General features: G+C 36.1%; 1 protein-coding gene across 2 annotated transcripts in view; it reads right to left on the reverse strand.

Moving 5' to 3' along the window:
• The window catches only part of LOC126190966 (chitin synthase chs-2), a 336,208-nt gene that overhangs the window by 69,987 nt on the left and 240,578 nt on the right, over positions 1–25,643 (reverse strand). For both annotated transcript variants that reach the window (XM_049931630.1, XM_049931629.1), the window contains exons 3-11: positions 23,098–23,342; positions 22,048–22,341; positions 21,032–21,244; positions 20,747–20,946; positions 20,430–20,577; positions 19,406–19,608; positions 13,526–13,714; positions 2,053–2,314; positions 1,225–1,487 (exon numbers count right to left, since the gene is read on the reverse strand). In XM_049931630.1, coding sequence (XP_049787587.1) covers positions 1,225–1,487; positions 2,053–2,314; positions 13,526–13,714; positions 19,406–19,608; positions 20,430–20,577; positions 20,747–20,946; positions 21,032–21,244; positions 22,048–22,341; positions 23,098–23,342 — 2,017 coding nt within the window. The remainder of the gene's footprint in view (positions 1–1,224; positions 1,488–2,052; positions 2,315–13,525; positions 13,715–19,405; positions 19,609–20,429; positions 20,578–20,746; positions 20,947–21,031; positions 21,245–22,047; positions 22,342–23,097; positions 23,343–25,643) is intronic.

Consider the following 25,643-nt stretch of genomic DNA (forward strand, 5'->3'; position numbering starts at 1 on the left):
TACTAAAGAATAATGTGAAGTGGTATTACATATGCAAGATGATACAGAAACAAAGTGAAAGATAGAAGTGACAACTATAACAGGAGAATATATGAAGTACATAGGCAGTCATAATAAAATGAAGAAATACAAGAAACTGGAAGAATAGAATGGAACAGACAGTGTGGGAAGTCTTGGAAATCTGTGAGGAGTAAGTGGTATTTAGAAGAGGGGAAGTATTTAGCTGTGTTTAGTCATTCAATATTAAATCAGGACTGTGGACCAGATCTTTGTTGATTTCCAGGGCTTCCAAAAGGTTGAGTTTTTGGCCTTTGTTTGCTAATTGGACAGCATGGGACTGTGGCTGGTAATTGTGGCCTTCATTCATTACAGGCTCAACAAATGTGGTCATAATTCTGCAAAATCCAGCTGTGTTCATGTTCAGCCAATCTAGTTGCTAAGTCTCTGCCCAATAGACCATTATAAAACTTATCATAATCAGAACAAGTAAGATTGTATACCACATAATTGGCTAGTAATTGAGTCTTATCTTTGCCATTGAAAATGCATTGGGCTGTGGTGTTCCTCACATAATAGGAAATCTTACAGTTGCAGGATTTCATGTTTTTGCTACAGGCTGCATTACCAGTCCTAGGTATGGGATTGTACACCAATTCCTGCTGACATTGGAAGGAGCAGCAGAGTTAGCACAGAAGAGGATTATAATTTTTAGTCATTGTTTCCTATGCAAGATGTTGTCAGTCAGGACAGGATCTTAGCCACTGATTTATACTAGAAATTTTATTTTGTTTAACACTGCTTTGATATCTTATTTGGACATGGGAGTAGATACGAGATGATGTACCATTGAGTGGAAAGCTGTTTGTGTGCTGCTGAGTGTTGGGAGCGAGAAAGTATTATTTTGTCTGTAGAAGAACTTCAACTTCATCACTACTTTTGATGAAAAATCATTTTAAGTTTCAATGTTGTATCTCCTTCTGCTGTTACTCTGAGGGAAAACACTTAAAAACAAACTTGTGACACAACAAAACCATTCAGTTTCTCATTTATTATTTTATCTCATTAACATTTTTTTATTTCTGTAGGCACAGTTGAAACATTTTGCTTACTTAGAGTCTATGGTAAATGAAACACTATTTCAAACTGGTATTCACCTGAACTTACAGTACACAAAATACAAAATATGATTGCATATACCAATTCATATTACTACACAAGGCTAACCTGGCTCCATCGCTTCCTGTGTCTGATCTTACTCTTGTCCTTTAAATGTGCAATCATCTTTGTTTTCCCAGGTAGTGTCCAAACAAGGCGTCCTCCATAAGGTGTTGGGTATTTTTTTGGTGGTCGCACTCTTATTCTTGTTTCATGTACAAGAGATGCAGCTTCATCAATTGTATCCACCAACAGCTTGACAAATCGATTCACAACATTATCATCATCACTTTCATCACTGATTTCAAATGCATCATCAAAGAAAATGTGAGCTGGAAGGAAATGCAATATTTATTAACATGTAGAAGAAATAGCATAAATAGAATATGATATGAGTGAGTGTCTTAATTATTTGCTGCTTTTTTAATATTTATTTATTTATAAAAAAAGAAGACCTCTACATATGGTTATTCATTGAATTTTGGTCGAGGAAGAATGATAGTATCCTGATGAATAAATTATTTGTCCGCCATGAAGAATGAAACGATATAAAGGCTGAACAATGTAGAAGTTTTCTGTTTTATAACCATTTAAAATGTAAGAAATAAAGACGGAAGTGGAAGTTAGCCATTCTCAGCATGAGTACCCCTTCTTTTCTTTTTCTGTCTTAGTCTTCTCTCAAGCTATACAAGAAAGTCTTATCACTCTAGAATTTTTTTTGATTTGGTTTGAGTCTACTGCCTTTCAGTTAGCTCTTTTACTCTGGGAATATACATAAGACTGTCCTTTAGCCACTTATAATGCATCATGATGTTTTTTGTTAGATGTACAAGTATTTCAAAACTAATATTTGCTGAAGGATGTTGAAAGCTAATGAAATAAATCAGGTAAACTTACTCTCAAATTCGTAGTAGTCTGGATCAACAACTCGGAGATATTTTTGAGCAACTCTTCTGGCAGACTGATCTTCATCAATTCGCAGAATTGATTTTAACATTTCCATCATTTCTTCTTTTGTTTCATGCCACATGGTTGCACATGCATAGATCCTTGTAATGCTGTCAGATGATTTAACATTGCTCTTGGGTGAGTTACTACTTGATGTAGAATGCACTGAAATGCTCTCATAATAATCATCATTTCCAATGTCAGCAAGTTCCTGTAAAAAAAAAAAAAAAAAAGTAACATTGTAGCTTGAAACTGATGTGCTTGCTTGTTGAAAATGAAAACAATTATATTTCCACAGGCATTATTTGAATTATGTTCCTCAGTGTTATATATTGTAAATACAAATAATTTTCGTCCCACTATTACCAAATGATTGGCCTCCTACAGTTCTCTTATGTATCATCCTGCATACCATTACTGACACATCCAAACCAGGTATTTTTTGCCGCGTGAACTTCAGTCTCTACAATATGTAGCAATATTAAATCACTTTTTTACTTTCAGTAAACCTTTTTGAATAGATTTCCTTAAGTCAATTTTATCCTAGCTATATGTCAACAATTTTCCATTGTATATTTAGGAATTTGAACTATTTATATTTGCTGATGCAAATATTGTATTCAAGTCTACTGGAAGTACGTTCACTCTATGAGAGAGAAATGGAACTTCCATCAAAAATCACTGACTTTCTCTTTATAAACAGATAAAAATAACTCACTTATAAAATTTGTTGTCCATAATCAACCACAGTCCAAAAACAATAGTAAAAGTAATTTTATTATTACTATTATTATTATTATTGACTATTCCATTTAAGGAAGTGGTTGAACTTGAGTAGTATTGATTTTATCTTCTTGCTTCGTTCTTCCCAAGTTCTCTTCATATGCTCGCTGTGTTATCCCTTGCGCTCTACTGACCATTTATTTATTGTTCTTTTTTCTGTGTCTTTGTTTAAGTGTACATTTTTTTATGATGTTTCTGAACTGTCCTCAATTGTTTATGTTGCCTTGTGCAATTCCAAGTTCTTTATTGTCTGCTTCTGTTTCAGTCATCCATTTTGTCTTGTATTAGATAGAATTTGCTTTCTCAAAAGATTTACCTTGTGAGTCTGTTCTTGTTCATCCTGCTGATATGTCCATAAAATTTCATCTTTTTCTTTCTAAAGATGTCAATTATTGTTTCTATCTGTTTCTATGACCTTCTTCATGGCCTCGTCATCCAAATTCCATCACAAAAAACTGGTCTGAATATTTTCCTTAGAATTATCCTTTCCTGCTTTGCAATCTCTCTTACTTTCATATGACCATGAATCATTGTAGTTTCTGCAGCACAGAGTGCTTGTGGTAAAAATACTGTGCTGTAATGCCTTAGTTTTGCGTTATCAGAAATAGATATTTTATTATAGTGATTCCAAGTGAGTGTATATACTTTTTGTAATTTGGAATACAAGGAAAAGAACAGATTGCTACTCACTCTAAATATGATATGTTGAGCTGCAAACAGGCACAATGAAAAGACTGTTACAAACTTAGCTTTCAATCAAAGCCTTCTTCAGCAAAGGAAACAAACACACACATTCATTCACACAAGGTAGCATGCCTCATGCACACACGACCACCATCTCCGGCAGCCAGGACCAGCGTGCAACAGTCACGTGGAATGAAAGCAGCAATCTGGAGGGGCCGGGATAGGGGAAGGGATAATAGGGTATGGGTGAGAGGAGAGAAGAGTGCTGTCTGGTGGAGTGCGCAGGGGCTAGATGGAGGCATGACAAGACTGCCATCAGGTGCAGCTTTAGGAGGCTATGGGTCAGAAGTTGAGGAGGGGGAAGGGGAAGGGGAGTCAAGGAGCAGAAAAGAAGAGGAGCAGGGAAGGGGAAAGATAGGCATATGTGTTGGCAGAGGGGCGCACACAGTGAGGGTGAGGGGACGTGCATTTGGAGGAAGTGATAGAACAGAGGGGAGAGAAACTGTTGGATGGAATGTGTGGGGATAGTAAGTTACCATAGTTTGAGGCCATGATAATTTCGGAAATGGAGAATGTGTTGTAAATCCCATCTGCACAGTTCAGAAAATCTGGTGGTGGAGGGGAGATCCAGATGACCTGTGTTGTGAAGCAGTCACTGAAATCAAGCACATTATATTCAGTTGCATGTTGTGACACAGGGTGATTTTGGCCAAAGGTTAACAGTGGCCATTCATTCTGGTGAACAGCTGGTTCCAATATAGAAAGCTGTACAATGATCGCAGCAGAGCTGGTATATGACACTGCTGCTTTTGCAGGTGGCTCGGTATCTAATGGGGTGGATAAGCCTGTGACAGAAATGGAATAGGAAGTGCTGGGCAGTGGATTGATCAAGTCTTGCACATGGGTCTTCCACGGGAATATGATCCCTTGGCTAAGTTTTAGGATTGAGAGTGTCATATGGATGAACTAGGTTGTCATGGACGTTAAGTGGGTAATGAAGCGTCATTTTAGGAGGAGCGGGGAGGATCTTTGGTAGGATGTCCCTCACTTCAGGGCATGATGATAGATAATCAAAGCTCTGACAAAGGTTGTGGTTCAGTTGTTCCTGTCCAGGGTGGTATTGGATGATGAAGGTGGCACTCCTTTACAGTTGGTTCTTGGGGGTGGTGGGAGGGTTTTATGGGAAAATCGCGTGGGAGATCTGTTTACGGTCTAAGTCTGGAGGATAGTGCCTGTCTGTAAAGGCCTTGATGAGACCTTCAGCATAATAGGCATAGGAATTCTTATCACTGCAAATACACTGTCCCTGGGTTTGTTAAACCCACCAACCTCCAACAGTACCCTCATTTCGACAGCTGTCATACCTTCCACACCAAAATCCCTTTGAAACAGCCTGGCAACCTGGAGATGGCAATCAGCAGTGACAAGAACTCCTTTGCCCAATGTGCCGAATGTCTCACAGAGGCACTATCCCCCAGACTTAGTCTGAAAACAGATCTCCAGTGCCAATTCCCCACACACCCCCAATCTTCTGTCTGCCCAACTTGATGTTGATTTTTATTCAGACCTACATGGCTACCGAATTATTTAAATGCTAATCTAAAGTCCATGTTCCTTCAAGTAGTCACTGAGACAGATATGAAGCAAATAATACGGTTGCTCAAAAACAAATATTCATGTGGTCTGCATGGAGTGCCAAATTATGTATTCATTTCATGTTACAGTTGCATTTGGGTCCAAGCTGCCAGAGATGGTGGTCATATATGCCTGAAGAAGGGTTTGGCTTAAAGCTAAGTATGTAACAGTCTTTTCATTGTGCCTGTCTTCTGCAGCTCATGTCATCTTTATGGTGAGTAGTAATCTAGTCTTTTCCTTAAATTGTTGATATTCTAAACTGTATTATCTATTGTTCAATTTTGTAATTTTGAGACTCATTCCTGATTGAATATTGTGTTCAGTGCTGATGGTTGGACGATCTCTCCCAGATATTTGCAGTGCGCAATTTGTGCCACTTTCCTGTACTGAGTTATAATGGGGAGATTATCTGCAGGCTTGATTTCCATGTATTGAGCTTCCTCATAGCAAATTTGTAGGTCAGTTGTCATTATTATTATTATTATTATCTTCTTTCCTGTCTCAGACCTTAGGTCTGGTTAAAAATGGAAAGTGACTTCCTTTTAACTGTACGGTGTATGTTGTATTGCATTTAGGAACTTTCGGGTGATTGAACATGTATCAATAATTACGGATTTCTGTAGTTGTATATATAAGTTTGGATGTAGCTGTATTACATTGATGTACTGGTGGTTATTGTGTGGTATGACTCCTGTTGTTGATAGTATAATTGGTATAATGTCAACTTTATCCTGATGCCACATGTCCTTGACTTCCTGACCCAGTCGGATGTATTTTTCAATTTTTTCTCCTGTTTTCGTTTGTATATTTGTTGTATTGGGTATGGATATTTCCATTAGTTGTGTTAATTTCTTCTTTTTATAGATGAGTATGATGTCAGGTTTGTTATGTGGTGTTGTTTTATCTGTTATAATGGTTCTGTTCCAGTATAATTTGTATTCATCATTCTCCAGTACATTTTGTGGTGCATACTTGTACGTGGGAATGTGTTGTTTTATTAGTTTGTGTTGTATGGCAAGTTGTTGATGTATTATTTTTGCTACATTGTCATGTCTTCTGGTGTATTCTGTATTTGCTAGTATTGTACATCCGAATGTGATGTGATCTACTGTTTCTATTTATTGTTTGCAAAGTCTGCATTTATCTGTTGTGGTATAGGGATCTTTAATAATATGCTTGCTGTAATATCTGGTGTTTATTGTTTAATCCTGTATTGCATTGTATTATTATTATTATTATTATTATTAATATTAATATTATTATTTCTACTATTTTTATGATCAGTTAATGCACTAATAATGTCAGTTCTAATAACCAAATCAAAATTACAAACACACAAAATTGCTTGTTTTGTTTTTTGTATATAACAATTTGTTATCAAACAGCATAGCTAAATAAATCACATCTCTTTGCCTTTTTGGCACATTTCCTGTAGATGAGAGCTGTAAACTATGTGTTGTGGGCATTAAAATGGACATGTTTGACAAAAAGTTTTCTAATTCAAATTTTTGTCTGTTGTGAACTGTTCTTTAACAGAAATCATTAAAAAATGAAAATAACTCTGAGAAAAAGTTTCACAGTGATTAATTTTTAACATTACCATAATTTATATCCACAAACTCTATCCTGGATTTAACTTAAAGACATACTGTACCAATAATAAAAATCAAGTAAAATAAGTAACAAACAATTTTTACATGTTTTGAGAATTAAATCACACAATGCGTATTCAGTACTCTTTTGTGTTCTTGAGTATTGAGAATTATTCACACAGGCCACACCATTGTTTCCAGTGTGGTTTGCTGAACATTTTTAAATCTTATTATTTTTATCCCATTACAGAAGAGTAGGTTAGACACTGTGAAAAAGTAATAATTGAATTTGGTAGCCATTGATTTGAAAGAACCACAATTTCTGTTGAAATGTTTTCTGGGGAGGGGGGGGGGGTCTATTTCATTTGGGTTACTGTTTTTGTTTGTCTCTTGTTTGATAATGTTCCAAATAATTTTTGTCTTATTCTGGGAGTGTTTTATTTTTTGAGCATAGTAGATGGATTTCCTTTTTTAATAAAGCCTGTAGGATTTTATGATACTGCCAATAATGGTGTTTCAACTATTGACAACAATTTTCCTGCTGAATTGGGTAGAGCTTTGTCTTCTTAGCAAAAGATCTTTAAACTCCAGGAGTTATCCACCCCATAGCATTGCTTCCATTTGATTTTGCCCTTATTAGTTTTAGGAGAATACAAGACTCAAAATGCTGCAGGAATATGTGTAAGAAAGAGTTAAAACTTACATCTACACTCTCCGCTTTATAGATTTCATTTTCAAGTCAATCTATATTTAGTCTTCTGCTGTATTTTTTGGATGAACTTATTCTGAAGAAATCCTAGGGAACACAGTGGAAATCAATGGGATATGATGGATACCGCTTTGGCTGGCCAGACTGAATGCCTCTTGAAATTAGCCTATAACCATAAGCATTGATGTAGTAACCTAGTAGTGCATGAAACTGATCCAAGTAAGACAAATATCACTTTATTTGTAAACCTCTGAACAATAATGGCAATAAGTATCTCAAGACACAACATGTAGCAAGGCAAAAGAATCATACAGAAGGTGCAACATAAGCACTACACAGAGTGACTGAAATGAGTGGTACAAACTTTTAAGAACATCTTGAGAGTGAGTCAGTGCTGCTCCACATGTATATAGATATGAGTTGCTGGTAGACAGCATGGCAGATACTGTGCTGTGTGTACATTTCCTGCAGGTGACTTCGGGTGACCATGCATGCTGATACAGTTGGCGACTGACTTAAGTACACATATGCAGCAACACTACACTCAGCACACTCAAACACACTAGTAGCAGGATGCAGCAATTCAGATGCAAACCATGTATGCAGAACTTGTGTGAATGATGTGATGAAGTGAGGGGTGATGCATCAGTCACTCCTTTGTGCAAACATGTCTCTTCATGGAGTGATTTTCCAAAATCTCCCTGAACACATTCCACAGAATGCTTCATCCAGGGCTTATTGTACTGCTCAAAGAGTGACACAATCCGCACATCTGTGTGAGCAGAATTCTCAACAGTGTGTCTGATATCATCCATCAGCTTTATGATTAAGGCTATGGTGCAAACTTTTATCTATATCTACTGTTATTACATGACCTTCTTTTCCAAGATTCTTCCCCAAAGAGCCTAATTTACAGGTGAATGCTGAGACCTGCACTTGTTTTTAGAAAACTAGCTACTTGATAATCACTTCCCATAGAGTTCTGTACCAGTTCCATTCCCCTTCATGACTATAACTCAGCCATAGGAACATCTTGGTCTTCCAAGAGTTAGCTTGCACCTTATGCCCTGTATTGTGGTGGTCATTTGTGCACTGCATGGAAGCTAGCCACTGAATGCAGAATATGGTTCATGAATGCTGTGCAAATAGTCACCAATCATGTTTAATGCAGGCATCAAACCAATGTTGTAAATTGTAATGGTTGTAATAGAAATAAGCATAAGCTGTAACAGAGCACTGGGCTGATGAGGACAGATTTATCAAATTCCGATACACACATTTCATCTGCAGCATGGCTGCTGGTAATCCAAAACAAGTTAAATCCTTGTACTGTGAACCCTATCTTAAGAGATGCTGTCTGCATATTCATATGTCTCAAAACATTCTTTGTTGGTCCAAGGAGGCAGGCTTCTTGTAGACAGTAGATGATGTGGGCTGGCCATGCCACTTTCTTAGCATCTTTTGAGGAGGAAGTTTTTCAAAATGTGTTACAGCTGTCCACTAGCATACATCAACACTCAAATGTGAGAATGTCCCAAAGTACATGTACTCCCATGATCACCATTATGTACAAAATTTGATCCTCATATATTTCCAACAGTGGATGGACTTTTGGCAAGTTTGGCAAGGGGTGTCAAGTCATTGTGGGACTGGGCCCATTTTTCTTGGCTTAGTTCAAGCACTGTTTACAAGATGTTGTTATTGTGGTCTTCAGTCCAGAGACTGGTTCGATGCAGCCCCCCCCCCCCCCCCCCTCCCCATGCTGCTCTATTGTGCGCAGGCTTCTTTATCTCCAAGTAACTACTGCAACCTTACTCCTTCTGAATCTCCTTAGTGTATTCATCTCTTAGTCTCCCTCTATAGTTTTTACCCTCCACACTGCCCTCCAATACTAAAACTGGTGATCCGTTAATGCCCTGGAATGTGTCCTACCAACTGATCTCTTCTTCTGGTCAAGTTGTGCCACATATTCCTCTTCTCCCCAAGTCTGTTCAGTACCTCCTCATTAATTATGTAATCTACCCATCTAATCTTCAGCATTCTTCTGTAGCACCACATTCCGAAAGCTTCTATTCTCTTCTTGTCTAAACTGTTGATCATCCATGTTTCACTTCCATACATGACTACACTCCATACAAATACTTTCAGAAACGACTTTCTGACACTTAATTCTGTACTCGATATTAACAAATTTCTCTTCTTCAGAAACACTTTCCTTGCCATTGCCAGTCTACATTTTATATCCTCTCTACTTCACCATCATCAGTTACTTTGCTCCCCAAATAGCAAAACTCATCTACTACTTTAAGTGTCTCATTTCCTAATCTAATTCCCTCAGCATCACCTGATTTAATATGACTACATTCCATTATCCTCATTTTGCTTTGGTTGGTTTATCTCATATCATCCTATCAAGATACTGTACATTCTATTCAACTGCTCTTCTAGGTCCTTTGCTGTCTCTGACAGAATTACAATGTCATCGGCAAACTGCAAAGTTTTTATTTCTTCTCCATGTATTTTAATTACTACTCCAAATTTTTCTTTTGTTCCCTTTACTGCTTGCTCAATATACAGGTTGAATAACATCGGGGATAAGCTACAACCCTGTCTCACTCCCTTCCCAACCACTGCTTCCATTTCATACCCCTCGACTCTTATAACTGCCATCTGCTTTCTGCACAAATTGTAAATAGCCTTTTGCTCCTTGTATTTTACCCCTGCCACCTTCAGAATTTGAAAGAGAGTATTCCAATCAACATTGTCAAAAGCTTCCTCTAAGTCTACAAAGGCTAGAAATGTAGGTTTGCCTTTCCGTAATCTTTCTTCTAAGTCGTAGGGTCAGTATTGCCTCACGTGTTCCAACATTTCTACGGAATCCAAACTGATCTTCCCCGAGGTTGGCTCCTACCAGTTTTTCCATTCGTCTGTAAAGAATTCGCGTTAGTATTTTGCAGCTGTGACTTATTAAACTGATAGTTCGGTAATTTTCACATCTGTTGACACCTGCTTTCTTTGGGATTGGAATTATTATATTCTTCTTTAAGTCTGAGGGTATTTCACCTGTCTAATACATCTTGTTCACCAGATGGTAGAGTTTTGTCAGGGCTGGATCACCCAAGGCTATCAGTAGTTCTAATGTAATGCTCCTGGGGCCTCGTTTTGACTTAGGTCTTTCAGTGCTCTGACCAATTCTTCACACAGTATCATATCTCTCATTTCATCTTTATCTATGCCCTCTTCATTTCCATAGTATCGTGCTCAATTACATCGCCATTGTATAGGCATTCTATATACTCCTTCCATGTTTCTGCTTTCTCTTCTTTGCTTAGAACTGGTTTTCCATCTGAGCTCTTGATATTCATATAAGTGGTTCTCTTTTCTCCAAAGATCTCTTTAATTTTCCTGTAGGCAGTATCTTTCTTACACCTAGTGATATATGCTTCTACATCCTTACATTTGTCCTCTAGCCATACCTGCTTAGCCATTTTTCACTTCCTGTCGATATCATTTTTGAGACCTTTGTATTCCTTTTTGCCTACTTGATTTACTACATTTTTATATTTTCTCCTTTCATCAATTAAGTTCAATATCTCTTCTGTTACCCAAGGATTTCTACTAGCCCTCATCTTTTTACCTACTTGACCCTGTGCTGACTTTACTATTTCATCTCTCAAAGCTACCCATTCTTCTTCTACTGTATTTCTTTCCCCCGTTCTTGTCGATAGTTCCCTAGTGCTCTTTCTGAACCTCTCTAAAACCTCTGGTTCTTTATGGTTTATCCAGATCCCATCTCCTTAAATTCTCACCTTTTGTAGTTTCTTCAGTTTTAATCTACAATTCATAACCAATAGATTGTGGTCAGAGTCCGCACCTGCCCCTGGAAATGTCTTATAGTTTAAAACTTGGTTCCTAAATCTATCTGAAACCTTCCAGTGTCTCCAGGCCTCTTCCAAATATACAACCTTCATTCATGATTTTTAAACCAAGTGTTAGCTATGATTAAGTTATGCTCTGTCCAGAATTCTACCAGGTGGCTTCCTCTTTCATCCTTTACCCTCATTCCATATTCACCTACTACTTTTCCTTCTATTCCTTTTCCTACTATCAGACTATTGAATTTTCGCCTCCCTTCACTATCTCAATAATTTTTTTTATCTCACCACACATTTCTTCAATCTTTACATCATCTGTGAAGCTAGTTGGCATATAAACTTGTACTACTGTGGTAGGCATGGGCTTCATGTCTATCTTGGCTACAATAATGTGTTCACTATGCTATTTGTAGTAGCTTACTCGTGCTCCTATTTTTTTATTCATTACTAAACCTACTCCTGCATTATCCCTATTTGATGTTTTATTTATAACCCTGTATTCACCTGATCAGAAGTCTTGTTCCTCCTGCCAGTGAACATCACTAATTCCCACCATATCTGACTTTAACCTATCCATTTAGCTTTTTAAATTTTCTAACCTATCTACCTGATTAAGGGAGATGACATTCCATGCTCCGATTGCGTTTTGTTTCTCCTGAGAACAACGTCCTCCTGAGTAGTTCCTGGCCAGAGATCCAAATGGGGAACTATTTTACCTCCAGAATATTTTACCTAAGAGGACTCCATCTTTATTTAACCATACAGTAAAGCTACATGCCCTTGGGAAAAATTATGGCTGTAGCTCCTCTTGCTTTCAGCTGTTCACAGTACCAGCACAGCAAGGCTGTTTTGATTAATGTTACAAGGCCAGATCAGTCAATCATCCAGACTGTTGCACCCAGAACTACTGAAAATGCTGCTGCCCCTCTTCAGTAACCACGCATTTGTCTGGCCTCTCAACAGATACCCCTCCATTGCAATTGCACCTATGCTACGTCTATCTGTATTGCTGAGGCATGCAAGCCTCCCCACCAGTGGCAAGGTCCATGGTTCATGCAGGGGAGGGTTTACAAGATATGGGTTCTTAAATTATCATAAAAGCAATGTCTAAGTAGGGTTTCATCTTCATGATATTGTTATAAGTGACACACAAAGTTTTTGGTGGACACTTGTTCCAGTGTCAATCATACTACGTGAAATGTGTTGCAACTTTTTGTACATTGTTGTTACAACTCTTATAGAACGCATCACTGATTATATTGGAATGCAGCTAGATGGAGCACCTGTCTGCTTTACTCATACAGCATGACTAGTTAAATCACACAAATTCTGTATACTTCTATGGAAGAGGATGTCACATAGTTTAGCAAGTCTGTACCCTTGATCTAATGTCTTTACATTTCCTTTTGAAGTATATCAAAAGCATTATTCATATGTGACATCAGTACCTAACCTACAAACATTTTGCACAAGGACACTCTCAGTGACTGATGATTTTGTATTCTGCGTGGTGTATTTTGTAGACTGCACAGTGATTTGTGACAGCTACGATGAATTTGGTGAGGAGGAGCAACAGAGAAAGATTGATAGAAAGAGGGAAGGAGAGTCTATGGTAACCACTCCTGTAATGTATCAGAATATTTGGACTCTCAGATGTAAATTTCAGTTAATACTAAGTTAATGTTAAACAAGTTTTAACTTTTGCAATGGATGTATAGCTGATTCTATCAAATCAGTGAAGTTGTGTAAATGATTAATAAGAAGTAGTTGATAGGAGCAACAGCTCAGACTATAAAAGGAAGAAGAGTGAGATTTTTCAAAGTACCTGCTTTTCTACTAACATAAAAAATAGATTTATCTAGAATTAATTCATGTAGCTAAAAATCTAAGTAGATTGGTTGTTAGTATACTTTGCAGAAGTAACCTTAGTGGCTGTTTGTGCTTATTAATGTATCACCTGATTGTTTTCACTTACATGAAGGCTCTCTTTTTGACTACATTTACGGAATATGATATGTGAATGAATGAATGGGTGAAAAAATGAGACTGAAGATGACATAGATATTACCTTTTGTGTTGATTATGAATCATTATTAACTTTGTAATTATGTTGAACAAGAATCTAAAGTAAACTTAGAATGTACCTCAGTCTTAACATCAGCCTGATCATCTCGCCTTCTGTTGAGTCCAAGTGATTGGTCTATGAGATGAGAATTATACATTGGGGTTACAAATAATTTCTCTGTTGTAGCTAAACGTTCAGCCTTTGGAGTCCATATATGTATAGTTATCCAAGTTTGTGATAACAACCAGAGCAGCCATATCCATGCATGCTGAAATAATAAGAAAACAATTGATATTAGCTTAAATTTAAATTTGCAAGAAAATGTGTAATTAATATTCATTGTTTTTTCAGTCAATCATATAAGAGAATTTGCACCATTGAAGGAACATGTGGTTTCAAGTCATATTTTATTTTTAGATTTTGTAATGAACTACAAGGAAATAAAGACAGTAAAAGAGACAAATCTCTTCTTTCAAGGCAGAAAAAATTTGAGAGAGGCATACCAGATTGAAGACACTCAGTACCTTTCACTGCTGGGCATTTCATTGTTCAACAAAAGAGAGAAGGAAAGGGTATGAGAAAAGAAGACTTTTCAACAATGAACTAGGCAAATTATCCAGGACACTGGGCTAAAGGAGTTAAATAGCTACTAGGAAGCTGAAATCATTAGAAACATTGCCTGAGCAACAATAATATCTTGAGCAATCACAATTTAGTTTCCAGAAGATCTGCTTATCTAAGGAATGCCATTTACACATTCACTCACCAAATTTTACAAGCAGTAAATGATAAAATAGCACTGGTTAGTATTTTCTGTGAGCTATCTGAGGCAGTTAACTATGTGAATCACAGTATTCTCATAGATAAACTGAGGTTTTTATGATATTGATGGTATAGCCAACCAACTGATGATATCACATCAAACTAAAAGAATGTAGAAAGTTGTACTTAATAATTCAACCTATCTAAGCAAGGGAGATTCTTAGGAATGGGGTTAATCACTCATAGGGTTCCACAAGAGGCAATCTTAGATCTACTATTGTTCCTTTTATATGCAAACAAACTTCTGTCTAATACTCAACAAGCAGAATTGTTCTTTTTGCAGGTGACACTAATGTAATCAATCCAAACTTATATACAGCAACAGAAGAAATGGTCAATAATGTTCTTAAAACTATTATTGAGTGCTATGCTGCAAGTGGTCTCACTCATGATTTAAAAAAGACAGCACACTCATTTTGCACATCTAGAGATACTACATCTGTGATAAGTGTAAGACATAGAGTGGAAATAATAACAAGGGTTATAACTCCAAAATTTTTACATATCCATATTAATGAAAATTTAAATTGAAAAAATACAGTTTGGAACACCTAAAACAACTTAGTTCAGCCACATTTGCACTATAAATCATTGCAGATCTTGGGGAGGGACAGATCATTAAGTTGATACATTATGCACATTTTCATTCAGTAATGCCATATGGAATAATGGTCTGGCACAACACATCTTTAATAAAGAAAGTCTTCATTGTTCAAAAGTGCACTGTAAGATTAATATATGGTGTTTGCCAGTGATCATCTTATAGATATATGTTTAAGGAATTAGGTATATTACCACTGCTTCACAGTATATTTATTCCCTTGTGAACTCTGTCATAAGTAACCCACTACAATTCAAAAGGAATGTACATAATTACAATACCAGAAGGAAAAGTGACACTCATTACTTATTTATTTGAAATCAATAAGCAGTGGGCCCTCATAATCAAAGAATAGGGTGAGCGTCACCTATCCAGCTGATGGCTGGGTCTGGAACTTCATGGGGTGAGGAGATGATGAATGACACCACTGCTCATCCACACTTTCGACTCTAGTTCCCAGTGGCAGCACCAGCTTTCATCACCTGCATCAGTGCACTCAAGGAATGTGTTGCCTTCAACATTGAAACACTTCAGATGCTTCAGGCAAACTGCCATCCAGTTAGCTTTTTGTTTGATACTCAGTGCCTGAGATATCTGCTGGCTGCAGACCTTATGGTAGCCTAACTCCTTCCAGATAATGTGTTGCACACTCCTGAAGCTGATGTCAAAATCCTTTGCAAGAGCATGAATGGTAATGTGCCAGTCTGTCCTAATCACATCATCAAGTACCATTTTGTTGTTGTCCATAATGGATGAGGCTGGCCTCCCAGATTGACCAGCATCTTGTGTTGAATTGTAACCAACACAGAACTTGATGGATCATTCCACAATGGTGGTTTTCAAGAGACATGCTGCCAAATACACATTTGTCCCGTGTGCCAGCAGCCCTTGTGACTCGTCCTCTAGTATCTATTTTTCTTAGTTTGTGCTCTTGGGCCACTTCTGTTGGAATGAATTTCTGAGTTTGTAGGCAGCATTGCCCATTGAGGAACAGGTATTTAAGGAATAGTGTAGGCAGTACAAGGAAGAGTCACCTGGATGAAGAAGCATGAGTATAGTGTGAGGACGTTGGCTGTCCATGACTTTTGGTATTGGCAGTGGGCCAGTGGCCTTGATGGATGGGAGAGTGTGTGTTGTCAGCCACCTAACATTTCCTGTGGTTTCTATTATGTAACATGGTGCTGGGCAGAGCTTCCCCAGAAAATCAGTACCAGAACAGTTTCATTGCATAATAATTTCGTGGTTTAACTTCACCAAGTTTTATAGATATTTTGCATTAAGTGGTGACTTGACTGTTGCATGTCTATTCCGTCCACATTCTATACTATAATAATAATAATAATAATAATAATAATTGTTATTATTATTATTCCAGAATGAAATTTTCACTCTGCAGCAGAGAGTGCGCAGCTTTGAAACTTCCTGGCAGATTAAAACTGTGTGCCAGGCCAAGACTTGAACTCAGGACCTTAGCCTTTTGCGGGCAAGTACTCTACCAACTGAGCTACCCATGCATGACTCACACCCCGTCCTCACAATTCTACTCCCGCCAGTGCCTCGTCTCCTACCTTCCAAACTTCACATTATTATTATTTTTATTATTATTGGCAGAATCCATGCAATCATAGTCAGTATTGCTGGTATTCATTTGTGACTTTGCACGAGCAATTGGCTTTTGATATCTTGGTTCACCTCTTTGTATTATTTGTTGAAGGATTTTTTTTGTAATTATCTGTTGTGTACAATGCAAGTCACTATAAGACTATGTTTCAGACACAGCTGGTTTTGTAATTGTGTTGTATCATGTTTAATGAAACATACTGAGCTGTTGCTGGCTAATTAGCCTAATGTATTGAGCTCAACAAATACAGTTTATATTAGCACATAACTGGTCCATACTTAGAAGTTACAGTAAAATTGTTGCATGATTGTGTGGGTCTTGGCATATGTAGTATATCAAACTTAAACAAATTTAATAAACTTACTTTAGCATAAAAATAATAATATTTGTGGCACACTAATTAAACTGATAAGTCATTTGAACTGTTTGCTGTATTAAAATTTCTCCCAGGTCATAAATTTCCATTTATCAAATATTTTCAGTACTGCTTAAAGTCTCATCTTAACCAGTTGATCACATATATTATCTTGTGTGTCAGTAAAGCTGCCTTAGAGTATAAGACTGCATCTTTAACAGTTTTGAGTATGCTATATTTAGAAATTATTCTGTCCAAAAGATGGTCAAATGAAAGAAAGTGAATTTTTGGACAGTTGTCAGAATAATAATTTAGGATGTTGCTGTTTAAAGTCAGACCAAAAGTGTTGCTTTCTTTCAATGAAAATTTGTAATTGTGTATGAATTTCAATTACTAGAATAATATTTTAACATTTGTTTTCTCTTTATTGCCTGTTCTGTCCTCTAATCTTAAGGTTGTTCTGGTACATCCTTTCTACGTTTACTGTCTTGGTAAAAGTCTGTAATACTTTTTATTTGGTGAATACAATGGAACTTCATCTGAAACATGAAAGATCTTCCGCATCAAGAAATTTTTGGGGCTGTGTGCCATTGGTAAACATTTGTAGGATTTAGACCACAGACTGTTTTGAAGAATACAAGTACCATAAATTTACAGCTATTTTGGCACCAGCCTTATGCATACAGATATTAGAGCCATTCGGTGTAGTTTTAAAGTAATATACATCGTTGTGACTATTTATTAATCAAGTTTCATATGTAGTATTTTTAATTTTTTTTTTTTAAATTGAGCAACAATTGTGTTTATTAAAGGTTGTGTGTCTTTTTTTTTTAATTGTATGTATTCTGACTGTGTCCATGTTGCACACTGGATCTGAGAAATTATGAAATAAATATTATTGATGGGATTCTTTTTTTCTTCACTGAGATCAGATTAGAACCATTTCCCAGCCTGCTCTCTGCCATTTCAACATTCTTCATTCTTCAGTGGATGTCTACTGATACCTATCCTTCAGCAACTAAGAAAAGAATAACAGCCATGTAGTTCTGTTTGGAACAAAATTATGTTGCCATAGTTTATATTTTTGCTTTACTGCATGCATTTTGGACAGACGCAAATGTCACACTAATCCCTTGCATACATGTCAGTGCTTATATACCCATATTGGAGTTGCACTGTATTGCATATACCTTGCAGCAATGCCCTCCATTGGAACTTTTGGAAAAAAGTAGGATAGGACTAGATGAAGGTAGCGCAGGAGCTTGGCCTTTGCCTAATCAGTGGAAACATTCCTGCATTCATCTTAGCAACTTCTGAAAACCATGGAAAAAAACCCAAATCAAGTTTTAAAGTTAAAAACTATGTATATCTTTGGGGCAGCATAACTCATGGCGCGCAAATTACCCAAACTGTTATCATCCAGTATTTGAGAATGTCGCACTTAGTGGCTTCCAACAAACTTTACACATAATTTCAAACTTTATTGAAACTTTTTATTGCTGTCACCCTCTATAAAAGAATGAAAGGAAAAGACTTTACTGCTTATTACATTTTTGCTGTTCATGCAGTAAAACTTCAGCATCAGGCAGGATATTTTAATTTATTGCTTCTTTGCTACTAGCTCTATTCACAACCCATTTTGCACACATTATCCTCATATACCTGTAATCCCTGAATCCCTATTCTTCAAGAATCAAACTCCCATGCATTACAATCATCTCATTTGTAAAGTAATCAGAAGGTTGAAGTTGTTTTATACTTGGGAGTTTGATTGTCCAAAGGTTCCGGGGGGATGGTTTACAGGCGTGTACCTACAGCAACTCAACACAAATCAGTCAATGTCAGCAGACAGAGTAGCAATTGGATTAAATTTAGCACAGAAAAGAAAAATAAAAGACGTGATGAAATTTAGTTGAGATCACTCTGATGAAGGTCTGTTTAGCAACATTAGATACATCAGAATGTAAAAACCATCATTTTTGACAGCTGTTGGGTATTCCTGAAAACTCCATTAACCACATGGTGAAAATGGAGCTACTCAGAATGGAAATGAAGAGACTGAGAAGAGGTTCAATGTAGAATGATAACCAACTGTTTGAAATTTTGTGAAGCTTATGCCCAAATTGCTCAGTACTTTAGAAGGAAACAGACACACTGAAAATTAGTGGGTTATTGTTAAGAACATAGGGCAGGCAAATTGTAGCTATGCAGAGAGAAATTAGATGCTTTGAACTGATTTGTCTTGCATAAAATAATGAGTGACTGCTAAAATATAGTCAAGAAGATGTGCAACATGGAGATAAATATTGAGGTTTTGTTAGTGTTACAAGTCATTGAGGTTACCATGAATAGAAGACAACAATATTTTTCTTAACAAAATTGGTGATGGTTAAAGATAGAAATGGTACAACAAGAAAGTTTTTCATTCCAAATAAAATGGGTCCTACCAGTTAGAGCTAAATTAGGTAAATAAACAGTAAAGGAAACCAACAAAAATATTCACAGAAAAATCTCTTTAAACTACAGTTTTTTTAATATTATAACTACATGTACTACTAACCTGGCTATAAATAGAATACCAAAGTGAAAACACAGGAGGAGATTCAAAAAACAGGTAGTCAGGTATCACATTGTGAAAGAAGCATGGATCTCCAATTCGCACACCACAGGCAGCAATCAACAATGAGATACAAACAGGAACTGTCAGATTTACTGGAAATGCATAGCTGAATCCTTGAATCAGAATTTTGCATGCAAATTTTCCTGAAAAACAAAAGAAAAAGAACAAGTACAACAAATAAGAATTGCTTATCTGCAAGAATTTGTAAATATTTGCAAAAAGGAAACTGAAATATTTCTGGTATATAAATACAAGAGAAAAATAACTTTTTGCAATATTCTGTGTATAGCAGTGTAAACGTCATGCTTATGCTCCACTTATTCAATTACTTATTTTATCAACTTATAACAGAAGAACTTACAGAAAATGAAGACTTAATCCTGCATTCTATGTTCATTTATAAAGTGAGAAACAGCATGTAGTGTCTTCAATAACTTTGCAAATTATTATGGAAAACTTCAGAAACATTTTGCAAGGTAATAGTGTGTATGGGCTTTTAAACAAAGATCATTTCAAAATTTTTCTGAGAATAGAATATGTTCACACTACATAGCTGATTGCTAAATACATTGTGGAGAAACACATTCTTTCCAGTGATTTTTTATTTCTTCCTCCTTCATTTCCTAACCTTTCTTTCTTTCCTTGTACCATATGGCTGACAGTGGGATGTTAAGTATATGTGTGGTTTAGCTTTAGAAACATTACTGATTAGATGTTTCCTATATTGCATGATGTGTAGAGTGAATATAAGAGCATAGAATTTATCTGTAAGAAATTGAAGCTCAGGGTTTGTATTTACTATGTGGGCATTGCTCTTAACAGTGAGATATCCAGCTGTGATCATCAACCACCCTCACACCTTCATGCTAAAAAAATTTTCTAATTTTGTTTGCTATTATGAAATGCTTAAAACTTCTTGATATTTCAAGTAGACATGAGTGGCAATTTGACATTCATCACTTACCGAAAATGTAACACAGATATGCTCCCAGAATATGTATTAGAAGTACATAGAATGCTGTGTTGTTCCAGGCATCAATATCTACAGTTTCACCTGTTGAAACAGCATCATGCAAGTCTGGTAGACTATCAGGCATAGTTACTGCTTTTATCTGAAATGGAAAAGAAGGTTAGTTATAAACTTGTTTAATCTCTTGTAACTTCCAATATGTAACACAAAACCACTTATTGACGGGTGGCTGATTCACAGATATTAGTTTATGTCAGACTATTACTGATATATGACAGTGCTTTTATTAGGCATCCATAAAGCACAGTTACCTCAGTTACAAGAATTTTGTGTGCACCAAAGGCATTTGGAACCAATGAAAAGAATCCATCAACATTTTCTTCTTGGAGGAACAATATGAACACTACAGAACAGAAAAATGCTATCATCTTCCAAAGCGAAATAAAAACATAGCTGAAGTACCGTGTTTCTTTCAGTCTTTCAATCATTTTGCCTAGTGATTTTGTAAACCCTGTCAAAAGAAAAAGTAAAACTTTCAATTTCATTCAAATACTGTCATTGTATTAAAGTAATTTGCATTAGCTTAGCTGCATTACCAAGGGGAGAATCTTTTGTAAAGGCTACATAGTTCTCCCACCATCCACAAGAAATAAATATTACAGAAACTGGAATCAGCCATAGTTGGGGTTTCTGACCACCTTCTAACATGGGCCACACTATGAATCCAGTTGCTTGTGCAGCTAATGCAACAAGATCAATTATAACTTTGATGAATCTTTTGCTTTCCTTGCCGCTCCTTGATAGCATTCCTGGAATATAATAATGGAAAGTGTGAGAATATAGTTGTTGTGCAGATAGGAAAGAGTTAGAAGTTAACTGTACTCACAGAAGTCACATTAAAAATTAAATAGTACAGCACTCATGAAACATAAAAAATGTTGTTCATTCAAAATGCTTCCTGATACATCATTTTAATCAGTGGTCATAGACAGCACAGGTTTGTTATCACTGTTGGAGCAAACAAGTTTTATTTATTTATTATTTATCTTGCCATGTAACACAATATTTTAATGAGCTGTCTGTTGCAAGAAAATATGTGTCAATTGTGTTATACTATGTTTGTCATTATACTTCTCCATTGTAGTATATAAACTATCAAAGCATGAATTCTTGTTATCAAGCCTAATGTGTTGTGATTCATTAATATAAAATTATGAAATTCATTATTTCAATAAGAAAAGGGGATGACTGACAGAGAGTAACATATAATTATTTCTTTTGCAGATATCTTAACAATTTAAACAGAAGTGTACTATCTGCTTCATCTTCCTCTCATAACTCCATTCATTTCATAATGTTTGTCTAGTAAAAATTACAGTGAAGCTGCAGAAGAACTTGCATCTAAATCCTGTCAATATATTAGCATTTAATAATGCGTATAAACTTGAAATAAAAAAATCAATTTTTATTAATATATCTTGTTACAGCTAAGTTCTTCATGTTTAGACTAAATGGTTTCTCCATTATTTCTGCAATTCTAAGATCATATTTAATAGTTACAAAAACTAGAATTCAGTAGAGACAGAAATGAAAGAATTTTAAGTATTCTTACCAAGAAGACCAGGTACAAAACACACACAGTTAGTAAGCATGGCTCCTTTAATAACATCGAGATTTGGGAGCACACAAAATAACAAGATAGCCATTCCAACAGCATGTAAACTTTCCATGACAAAAACAATTAAGAATTCTGGGACTGTAGGCTTTTTGCTGGATTTGAAAAAACAAATTCTAGCAGAACGAATAAATGAACCCACTTCAGGCACCAAATAGGCTATCATTATGCACCACATCCATGCTACTCGTTCTTCATCTGGGAGTGTGGCCTTGAATTGCTTTTCCCTTCCTGTAAAAATAAAGAAAGAAAAGAAAATTGAATAATTCAGTTATAATTAATTCATTCAGTCATCATGTTCTGTAAATCCCAACATGGGAGACAGCCCTCTGGGATGTGGAACAATTCAAGGTATAAATTGACAAAAATGAGCAACTGTATGAAAAGTGATTATAATTAACTGTCACTGAACTCTATAAACTATTAGTAATTATTGAAGCAAAATTTAAAGCAAAAATATCAGAATAGCTTCTGCTTCAATAAAAGTTGCTGCTTGCTCAGTTATTTTATACAACAACAGTTTATCTCTTACTTGCAGGAAAATATCTATTTGAGTACTCTAGTATCTATCATATAGTAATATTTATCATTATGCCATAAGAATAGAAGAATTTTTACAATAAATGTTATTACTTATTTTGAGCTAAATGGAATCTTCATTGTTTGAATCTAAACAATCAGATACATTGTGGAAGGTGTACCAAATCAGGTATGTTTCTAATTTTCTTTTTAATCTATATAATTATCAAAATCCTTGCTTTTCATTTAATGAGAGTTTACAGAAAACATTAGCCACAGAATGAAGACCTTCATTCTAAGTCCTGGTAAAAGGGGCATAGTCTGCACGAAAATTCCTCTCATTTCTTCTATTGGGGTTGCCTCACACATGGAAAGAGCCATATTCATTCCACTATAGTTACATTTCATTTAAGTAAAATACCCGCAGTTCTTTAATATGAACCTTTCTATGTGATAGTGTTAACTTACCTAGATCCCTGTTGCAGTAGAGTATCTCTTTGTCCTTGCGCAACTGTGACGTCATGAATAGAGTAGTACCCTTTGCTATCACCCCTGATCCCAAGACAATAATGAAGGTTAGCAAATAGGCCACAATTTTGAGCATTTGAACAGTAATTTCGAGACATCTCTGGTTTGCCATAGAACCACTGTCCATCTTTGGTGGTGGATTGCGGAAGACATCCCATCCTTTTGTCTCAACTTGGGTTCTCTGGCTGAAATAAAACAGTAATATCATTACTACCGAGAAAGGAAAAAAAGAAAAAAAAGACAAACACATTTTACTTGAATGAAAAAATACACATTCTAATTTGTAGATATAGTGCATAAGCTTTTAATGTTAATTTTTTGGCATGGGTTTTACATATCCTAAACAGTGTCACAAGTTTGAAACTTACATTGTCTTATGAACAAAACTTTGTAGACTGCTAATTTTAAGTATCTCTTTGACAAAACTAACAGAATAACACATTTTTACTTTGTGTTCTAATATGAATCACATGCAAAACATCTTTAAATGGCTAATATTATATACTTTTACTGCAACTATTTTTTCTAGAAACTTGTTGAGATCTTAAAGTGCATAAAAGCTTCTTAATCGTTTTAATAAGAACAATTCATCTTTTGAAAAGATTACACATAAATCATATTATGTATATTCACTATTATTAAACTATAGAATCTTATTTTAATAAATACATGTATAAACATAGATATAAGGGTATAGATATCTAAGTAGCTCCATCTGCTCCATAAGTTAGATCACATGACATGTGCTGTGTTAAGAAGAAACAAAAAGGAATCCTATCTTGATAATATAATCAAAACATTGATAATTAAGGGAACAGTTACAAAACACAATTGGGATGATCACCTTCTCCAAAACAAGAATGTAAAGGGTGAATTTTAAGTATATATCAGTTTACTCACAGTCTGTTTTAAAACCTGAAACTTCCTAACAGAATAAAACTGTGTACTAGCCTGAGACTCAGATCCAGAATACTGCCATTTGTGGACAACACTCTTACTGATTTAAGTTACACAGGCAGAGTCACAACCCACCTTCACAGAATTCATTATGAGAATCCTATTATCTACATTCCAAACTGCACGGAAGTTCTCCAGCATACCCTGTTGGACTAGTACTTCTGGGTGAAAGGATATGTTGGTGAAATGGCTTATCCACAGTCAGAGGGTGTGGGGATATATTCAGAATGAACTCACTGTGAAAGGCATGGAACTGGGATTAGTTCCATTGTCTGTCACACAATTTTAATTTGTCAGAAATTTCACTGATAGTAGTTGCTTCACCACATACTAAAACATTCAATATGACAACAACTCCCAAGGGTGATACCAAGCTAGGCACTCAGCAGACCCTATGTGAAGTTTACAAGTTATAGGAGAGGCACTGAAAAACTGAAACTGTAAAGCTAGTTTGTGCATTATGGCTAGTCAACTCAATTTGTGATAGCGTTTCCCCCAGAAGTTGAACGTTTGAATTCAAGATACAATCTGCTGGCTCACAGGTAGAATCTTTCAAAAAAGTTTCTTTATAACATACCCTTCACTGCAGAATGAAAGATTTGCTTTTTTTTTTTTTTGCTATATATGCATGAATGTGTGTACTCCTACTAGAGAAAGAGCAAGATCTTGAAAATTAGTGGTGGATTATATTTTCCATTTATTACATTACTGCTAAAGGCGGATGAGTAAGCAAGGCAAAAGCTTCTTGCCTGTTTGCATGGTATATTACAATTATCTTGGATCATTGCCTCTGTTTCCAGAAAGGAGGAGACAAAAGACAGGAGTCCACAGATGATTGGGGAACCATTACAAATAGGAAGCAGCTACATGTTCAGTGTTACTGTGTGGAGTGGATTAGGTGGTTTTTTCAGGTTAGGTGGTTTTGGAAGTGTAAAAGCAGGGATTTGGTCTCAGAGGGTTCATAGAAAACACAGATCAAGGGTAGAGCCAGGAAACATTGGTTTTATGCTTGTAAATTGTTAGTAGTTGTGTTGGGAAAGAACCAGGGCTCTAGGCACACATAGGTAGTACTGAAGCAGAAATAGTCATAGGCAGTGATAGCTGACTAAAGCTGGGAATGAGTTCAACTGAAGATTTTACCAAGGACCTGATGGTATTCAGAAAGAATAGGTTAAATTCAGTTGATGTTGGCATGTTTGTTACTGTTGAAAGTAATTTATATTGTAGTGATATGAATATAATAGAGGGAAACATTCCACGTGGGAAAAATATATCTAAAAAGAAAGATGATGAGACTTACCAAACAAAAGCGCTGGCAGGTCGATAGACACACAAACAAACACAAACATACACACAAAATTCTAGCTTTCGCAACCAACGGTTGCCTCATCAGGAAAGAGGGAAGGAGAGGGAAAGACAAAAGGATTTGGGTTTTAAGGAAGAGGGTAAGGAGTCATTCCAATCCCGGGAGCGGAAAGACTTACCTTAGTGGGAAAAAAGGACAGGTATACACTCGCATACACACACAT

The sequence above is a fragment of the Schistocerca cancellata genome, chromosome 6, assembly GCF_023864275.1.
Source record: "Schistocerca cancellata isolate TAMUIC-IGC-003103 chromosome 6, iqSchCanc2.1, whole genome shotgun sequence".
NCBI classification, from domain to species: Eukaryota; Metazoa; Arthropoda; class Insecta; order Orthoptera; family Acrididae; genus Schistocerca; species Schistocerca cancellata.